The 8797-nt window shown below is 44.6% G+C and overlaps 1 protein-coding gene across 1 annotated transcript; it reads left to right on the forward strand.

Moving 5' to 3' along the window:
- Positions 1 to 6185: 6185 nt before the first annotated feature.
- lpar4 (lysophosphatidic acid receptor 4) lies at positions 6186 to 7544 on the forward strand. The gene has a single exon (XM_030766540.1). The coding sequence runs from the start codon at positions 6186 to 6188 to the stop codon at positions 7245 to 7247; it is 1062 nt and encodes a 353-aa protein (XP_030622400.1). The 3' UTR covers positions 7248 to 7544.
- Positions 7545 to 8797: the final 1253 nt, after the last annotated feature.

Consider the following 8797-nt stretch of genomic DNA (forward strand, 5'->3'; position numbering starts at 1 on the left):
TCTCCACATACAGCACTGTCTCCACATACAGCACTGTCTCTATATACAGCACTATCTCCACATACAGCACTGTCTCCACATACAGCACTGTCTCTATATACAACACTGTCTCCACATACAGCACTGTCTCTACATACAGCACTGTCTCTACATACAGCACTGTCTCCACATACAGCACTGTCTCCACATACAGCACTGTCTCTACATACAGCACTGTCTCTACACATAGCACTGTCTCTACATACAGCACTGTCTCTACATACAACACTGTCTCCACACATAGCACTGTCTCTACATACAGCACTGTCTCTATATACAGCACTGTCTCCATATACTCAATGGAGCAGTGTGGTCTTTGTGTGCTTTGTCAGCATAAGCAATAAAAGAAGAGACGGCCTAGAGTGTGAAGAGCTGCCCCAGTTATAGGGAGCTCTGCAGTTGTGTTTAACAAGGCTCTGTTTCTATGATGGCGTAACATAAAGAGTTTTTACACTTCACGTGAAAGTTTCATCATTATCGTGGTTCGGTCAGCAAAGTTCAAACTCCTTGCTGTATGAGAACATACAGCCAGTAAAGACAGGCCTTCCATAGCCTCAGAGTTTTCTCTAGAGGATTCTGGTGCAGACTGTTTGAGGGTGTTTTGCTCTACTGAAAGACCATACATTACAGTTTAACAATCACGAACACATCGTTGGTATGCATAGGTCAAAGGCAAGTACTGCACAACACAATACACTCTTCTATACAGAATTACTCCTACAACATCGATATTGCCGTGCTTGGCATTATTCTACTTTGTTATGGAAACTAGTTTGAGCTCAAGAGTCCAAAAGCCTTCAGTGTGAGGGACTTTGACTCATAAAAGCCCCTTGTGACTGTTAATAACCTATTAAACCTTTCCCAAAGCTTTCTGCCACACTCACCATCATCTCTCTCCACTCTGCCAGCATGAAACAAACGGCAGGAACACAAGCATTGTCTGATGCACAGTCTGTATTTTTTTTATCAAATAATCTGTCAATGACTGAGTTTACATGTATCATTTTCATTATTTGGATAAAATATTGGGATATGTGGTTTGCTATGATACTAAAACAGTTCTTAAAATGAGAGTTATAGCATCAGCTATAGCATGAGCATTATAGAAAGTGTTTGTTGAGGTCACACAAAGTCAGAGATTATTTTAAGAGATTGTTGATTATTTGTGAAGAGTATATCAGATTTAGTATTTGTGTTCTATGAGTTCCATCTCCCACCGACTTGGTGTTTTTCCTGTTTTCTGTCTCTCAGTGAGAGAGACATTCCTGCTCTCAGCGGAGGGGGAGGGAGTGAATTTGAAAAGGATTAGCTTCTTAAACCTGGTGTTTTGTGGCGCGACAAAAACACAATTCCCAGGGGTAATTTATAAAGTGTTAAACACTCACAGCTGAACTGCGGTCGGAGATCTCCTCACTAAGGCCCCTCCACACACACGCTGTCGTGGCCACTGAAGACTGGGCCCGTGAAAAGAAGCGGTAAATAAACTGGCCTGGGACGTGGCTGTCTCTGCCCGATATCAATCTTATGACCTCCCTCCCACCGGCGCCTCACACAGCTACCCACCGCAGTGTCCACACGGCCGTCACCGCACAACCAGGAGTTTTTAAAATGACCTTTAATGTCCAAGCAGCTCGGAGTGCCAGGGCCAAGAAACATTCCGAACAACCTTCCAGTTTCAAGGTCAAATGTCTGATTCCAATCTTGTCAACAAACATCTTCACAAAAAATGACTTTTCACCCCTTGCCCCTACAACAGGAACAACAAAGCATAACTAATTGAAGGAATGCAACACCTGATAAAAAACATTGCTTTGGCCATGGTCTTACATTAGATGTTAATCTGATCAGGGCAGCATTCTTGAAGCCTGAGGCGAGCAGACCTGACTGTGTGAGTGACCTGATCGTGTGTGTGTGTGTGTGTGTGACCTGATTGCATGTGTGTGACCTGATCGTGTGTGTGCGTGTGTGTGTGTGTGTGTGTGAGACCTGATCACATGTGTGTGACCTGTGCGATGCAGTCAAACCTCAGTGACACTGATCAGAACACAATCAGCCCCTCTGAGCCTCCACCCCACTTCTCCTGACCCCTGATACCAGGAGGAGCTCCAGCAGTGAAAACAGGGAGGCTGATGTTATGTGGAGAGGAACACAGCGTCCTGTGAAACATAGCATGACTCTGTGATGTATGGTCCCTGCCAATTACTGGGATAAGTGTTTGTGTACTGTCAGTGGGGAGGACCAGAGCCGAGGTCTTATTTGAACTCAGGGATGGTCCGTGATAAACATTTGCAGGATCAAAACTCTCTGACTGATGAGATCTCTGACAAGACATCTCACGTTAAACATCTTCAGTAAGCTATAGTGCCTTTATCTTGAGGTATGAAATAGTCTAGAATAATCTAGAATAAGGTATGAAATAGTCTAGAATAATCTAGAATAAAGCATATTAGATTCAGAAAAAAAAGTTCAGTACCTTTACCCCACTGTGTCTGATACACAGCATAATCATGACCTTTGGCAAGTTCAATGAAAAATGAACAGACAAACAGTATTGATATACATTCAAAAACATGTGTAAACAAGACTCCAGAATGCATTCTGCTGTTACTCAGCAGTTTTGAAAGACGTTTATGGCAACACACCTAATAATCATTACACAATGTCATTACACAACTAGCCCTAATCCAGACCCTGGCCTGCACTCACTGTTAGATCACCACCTTGATCATTTGTGTAACCAAAAAAAAAACCCCATTTATAATCTTTACACAACATTCCCATTGGAGTCCTGTAACCCCCCAGAAAACATTCTAAAATTGTTTTTTTTCCCTGCCATAACAATAAACCAATTAGAGTCTGCTCTCAGTTCTGTTTGTCAAACCTATTCTCTTACACTCTCTATCATGTCTACAGTGCCAGACAACAGACCGCAACCTCTGTTCTCTCTACATGACGTGAGTGTCTTGGCATTGTGTGGGCTGTGCTGCACTCAGGGCTTCATGTGACGGAGCAGCAGGGCAGGGTGGTGGTGTCCTGAGCGGTGTGGAGAGAGGTGGAGGAAGGGGCTGCTTCAGATGGGGACCAGGATGTCCTGTGCAGTCCACCGCCATTGTACAGAACCGTGCCTGGCTGGCATCTCAGCCCAAGGACAACATCCCCTCTGTCATCACCCCCAACCCCCCCCCAGTCTCATGCTGGCTGTTGCACAATGGGACCCTCTCCAAAAACACGCTCTTAAAGGCTATATATAGAATGCTTTGATAAGCTGAAGATAATGTGGCTGTAGTAGTGCAACATGATTTTGATCAGGCATGTAGGTAGAGGGTCATACGAAATCACAGTGACAAAATAAACACATAATAATTTTGTCTTTGACACAAAGGCCGCCATAGCTTTACCTATTTCGTATGTTGAGTTGTGTGTCTGTTTAATTTGAAGCAAGGGCGTGTGATCGTAAAGGTTCTGAAAACGAAGAAATCAAACCAACTCTATACTTAAAAATCGCAAGCAATGGTTTGTGGCGATGTTTTAGGTCAATAGCTGTCTTAGCCGACAGTCATCAGTTCTCTATTTAACAAGGGATGAACACAAACCCCCCTTTCCGCCGCCTTCTCCACAAACGCCCATTCACGGTCTCCCCTCAGCCCCTCCTCTGCAACGATCGAGGTGCTATTGTTTCGTTTCCAGTTGCCACTCAAGCCGCTCTTAATGTGCATTCACTCATACTTACACCGATACATGCATCACTTGGAAACGCTCTTACAAACTCTCGTACAATATCACGAGTCACTTTACTCCTGTTCTCAGTTTTGGGTGAGCGACAAGAATTCGCACTGCTCAAGGATTTTTCAACATTGTGTTTGCACTGAGTGGACAGAGCTGCCACTTGGGCACTGTTTATCTTTGACCATCTTTAGAGAATTCGGTATCGAAGGACGAAGAATCACCTGAAGAGGGCAAATTATTCATTTGGCCATTAACCTCACGAGCTGTTGGTACAGATTTTTTTCCCGGTCTTCTTACCAGCATAACAAGCAGAACAGCGGCGGCGAGGTGAGTAAAAGAGTCCAAGAAGTTAATTATAGGAATGACACGTACATTTGAGCAAGAAACCGTTTCTGATCTTTCCCCCTTTGAAACACGTTTGTGAAGTAGTCCTGCGACTTCGCGTATGAATTAATTAACAGAAAGAAAAATATTTTAAGCAAGTTGCGCTGAAATGCTGTCTCCCTGTGGATAAACTTGTCTTGGTAGCTGTGCTAAAGCGTGTTGATGTTATCCACAAATGCATAATTCGATCGAGCAGCTGAGGGGGAAACCGTTACTTTCAACAAAGAACTCATCATCTTTATCGGACTGTAAACACAGGTGAAGACATTGCTCAGGTGTGTTGTGCTATTAGTAATGCTTATAGGTTTGTATCACCCATCTTCCACACTTTTAATTGATTAAATAATCGAGCAGTGAACTACTTGTGGACACAAATTGACCACACCAGCAATAAACGGGCTCCATTCGAGGTGGACTTAAACTGAGAGCGTAAACTCAGACGACACAGGGAGTAAGGGCTAGTCTGTGACAGGACCAGGTACATGAACGGCCAGTGTGAGCCGAGCTGGTACAGTGGCTGGATTGTGAGACTGCCCTGTGGCAGTGTTCAGTACAGTAGGAGCATTGTGAGGGGCGTGTGAAAAGCCAGTAAAGATGTCACCCTGCAGCTGGCTCAGTGCTATATGACTGACTGCTGGGGCAAACTGGTCCAGAGGGGTAAACAGACCCCCCACCCCCCGGGTGCAGTGTGGCACAGACAGGACACTACAGCTCTGACAGAGAGAAACTTCACTTTTCCTCTGAAAACGGCTCATTTCTGGAAAAGCAAACTGCAACGCCAAAAACATGAACAGAGGTCTTGTCCAATCCTTCAGTCTCTCATTTTTGTTTTAGTTTGCCATCATGTACTGTGGACGTTATGGTGACTGTGAAGGTGAAGTCTTAACACCACTCACTGGAGTTGCACTCCTTACATGATGTCTCAGGCTGTACTCTGTCAGATAGCTATGGGCACAGCTCTCCTGCTCTATCATTGCTCACAGTGGTGTGTGTGCCTCTTTAACAGACAATAGCACTTAATGTGGTCATCACAAAACCCCACATACATCAGCAATTCAGCCATGTTCACCTTATTTGGAAAGCATTGTTTGTTATAAATGTAAGAAGTTTAGATGTTTATTGCTGTAATGTAGTACTTCAGAAATGACTACCATTGGCTTGTGCTAGTAATTAACTTTATATGTTAGTAATGCTATTTAACTTTATATGTAAGTGATGCTATTTAACTTTATATGTTAGTAATGCTATGGGACTGTGTGTTTAGCTGCAGGTCTCTGCATGTCAGCGGAGCTGCAGGGAGCAGTGGTCTCTTGTCATTAACGACTGGCTAATGACTTAATGGTCCATTATTAGTACAGACTGCAACTTCTCTTTTCCTATGGGAAACTGCATGTCTGAGAGCACCAGGGTGAAATTCCCCCTTATTTACTGCACTTAACAGCGTATTACTGTCCTATGAGCGCTGCAGTTAGGCAAAATTACCATAAAACAGAAACCACAGCATCCACTAATTCAAAGTTTAACTTCCGAGGCTGAAAGCTTGATTTATGACCCATTTCATACCAAGCCTTTGAGTATCTGCTTCACATAAACAGCTGTCAGCATGCAACTGACATAGCGTACTATGTTCTGTCAACAAGTCAGTAGAAAAGAAACAGATTGTTGAAAGACAGATTTTCGTGCAGACAGCGTGGATTTAGATTTACAGGGCCTTCCAGGTGGGAGGTGAGTACGGTTAGAAAATCGTAGCTCAAGGTGACGCCGGGACAACAGGATCCTACCGCGGCGTCTTCACATGCTGCTCACTTGCTAACTGACCTTTTGTTCTTTTTCCCTCTGCAGGAAACAAAACTTGGCAGGGTCGTCACATAGCAGCCCCACAGAGCTGTGTGCTGGCTTTATCGTAGCAGACTGGAACCATTTGGAGTGAATGGATGTGTCAGTTATGGGTAGGAAAGCACAATATTGGGAGGCATCTTGCTGACAGTTGGGAATTTCGGAGAAGTTGAGGGCCTGCCCGTGTATTCAGTGCCACGATGTCGGGTCTCGTGCTTAATGAGACTGGGATGGAGGACTGCGGCATTGATGACTCCTTTAAGTATAACCTGTATGGTGTGGTGTATAGCGTAGCCTTCGTTTTGGGGCTCGTCACCAACTGCGCTTCTCTTTTCGTCTTCTGCTGTCGGATGAAGATACGGAATGAGACAACTCTCTTCATGACAAACTTAGCGTTGTCAGACTTGGTGTTTGTGTTCACTTTGCCCTTCAAGATCTTCTACAATGTTAACCGTCACTGGCCTTTTGGAGATGGGCTGTGCAAGATTTCTGGTGGAGCCTTCATCACCAACATTTATGGCAGCATGCTCTTCCTCACCTGCATCAGCGTGGACCGTTTCCTGGCGATTGTTTACCCGTTCCGTTCTCGATCGGTGCGTACCCGTAGGAACGCCGGGATCGTGTGCGCTGCTATCTGGCTACTTATTTTGGGAGGGGGCATGTCAGTGACCTTTTTCTCTTCGACCAATCGAGCTAAAACAAGCACCACCTGCTTCGAGGGCTTCTCCAAGAAGACTTGGAAGACGTATCTGTCCAAGATCACCATCTTCATTGAGATAGTGGGATTCCTTATTCCGCTGATCATCAACCTGGCCTGCTCCTCCATGGTTCTCAGGACCCTGCGGAAGCCAGCCACACTCTGCCAGATCGGCACCAACAAGGAGCGGGTACTCCGTATGATTGTCGTACATCTGGCCATCTTCATCATCTGCTTCGTGCCTTACAACTCCGTCCTCTTTGTTTATGCGATGGTACGCACCCAGGCCCTGGCCAGCTGCTGGTTAGAGCGCCTGGCGCGAACCCTCTACCCCATCACGCTTTGTGTCGCCACCCTTAACTGTTGCTTTGACCCTGTTGTCTACTACTTCACCTCCGAGTCGTTTCAGAAGTCCCTGACCACAGCCAAAGGTCAGGCCAAACAGGAGAACACGATACGGAGCGAAGGCCCTCCATCCAGTAAAGACCTCTCTGTCACAGAGGCTGTGGAGGCTCACAGGCTGGCCAGTAATGGAAAGGACCAGGTGACTGAGACCCAGTTTTGAGGCCGGTATGAAGGAAAGGAGTCGTATGTCAAAGAAGGGGCGACTTGACCACATTCAGCTGATACTCAGAAATGACTTGTTCCATCATTAGAGTGTCAGGCGAGGAAACATGAATCCAATCCTGTGCTTATGTCTATGCTTTGGAGATTAGATCAGTCTGGAGTAAATGCTTGGAATCAAGGTTTTCGGTATAACACGTGGAAAACGAACTTTAAAGCATCAGAGAGCAGAAGGTTTCTCACTTAACGGCGCAGGTCAGGGGCTATACTGTTCTGTTGACACCTCAGATCATGCGAGCAACTTTCAGAGAACCCTAACATGGATTTCCTTAATGTTTTAGCATATGTAGCACTGCGCTGTGGGGACACATCCCTGAGTCTGATTATTCCTGCATCTTTTTTATGTTGTGACTGCGTCCAACCCTGTAAACAGCAGTGTCCAACCCTGTGACCAGCCGTGCTGTGTTTGGTATAGTGCCTCCATGGTTGTGTTCCTTTTGTCTTCCTCAGATCTGATTTTGCTTTTGCCAGATCCGTTTGCAATCAGCTTCTTTCTTTCTTTCTTTCTTTCTTTCTTTCTTTCTTTCTTTCTTTCTTTCTTTCTTTCCTTCTCTTTAAAGTAATCTCAACAAAACAGGTGAAATTTTCGCACATGCAATTTTTTTTTTATATTGTACAATCAAAATTTTCAGTTAGCATGCACACACATGCATTTATGTGTGTGTGCAAATACATACACCAAAACACAGGCACACAAGAAAGCAGTTGCACTGAAATGCAAATCAACGTCTTCTAATTTTGCTGTGCTGTCTTGTGACAAGTTGTATGTTGTTGTAAAAAGTTGCTTGTGTAATGTTTGGTTTTATGAGAGTATCCACTGTTAAGGAAAACAGCACTTTTTATATATGTGGAATTTTGTGGAAGAGAATGCTTGCCCTCATCTGAAGAACCAGATAACAGGGCAATTAAAAATATTGGAGAAAAGTATTGATCAAAGCATGTTGTGCTCTTTTCCAGTGATGTAACTCGTACTTGTACTAACTCAAGTAACTTGTACTTGTACTAACTCAAGTAACATGTACTTGTTTTAAGCCCATATTCATGTGCCCATGGGAAAATTAAGATGGGTGAAATCTGACAGTCATCAGTGTTTTAACCAACAGCTGCCCATGGGGCCCTGGGAGTCTGCATCAGTATTCAGGCTGGTCACAGACTCAACACACCCCCTATGAAGGGACCTTGTGTGTGTGTGTTTCTGTATGGGGGGTTAACAGGCATGATGGAGAAATTGCCAAGTGTGCACAAAAGTATCTTATGTAAGTGCGCTCTGGATGTGAAACTTCAAGTCTTATGTAAAAGAAAAGGAAGGGGGAAAAAAAAAACGCTCTACTGTTTGGAGAGACTGTAGAGTTTCTCTGGCCAAGTGCTTACTACTGCTCATAGCAATGGACCATTGTCTTCCACTGAAAGAGTCGTCTCTGGCTTAACCTAGCCCAGGTCTGTGGAGCTGCCTTAATTCTCTTAAATATGTTGTTACAAGTCCTTCCTGGC

The sequence above is a fragment of the Chanos chanos genome, chromosome 2, assembly GCF_902362185.1.
Source record: "Chanos chanos chromosome 2, fChaCha1.1, whole genome shotgun sequence".
NCBI classification, from domain to species: Eukaryota; Metazoa; Chordata; class Actinopteri; order Gonorynchiformes; family Chanidae; genus Chanos; species Chanos chanos.

Bases quoted from the DNA above. Each gene is read 5' to 3' on its own strand.
- lpar4 (XM_030766540.1), top strand. From the start codon at position 6,186: ATGTCGGGTCTCGTGCTTAATGAGACTGGGATGGAGGACTGCGGCATT.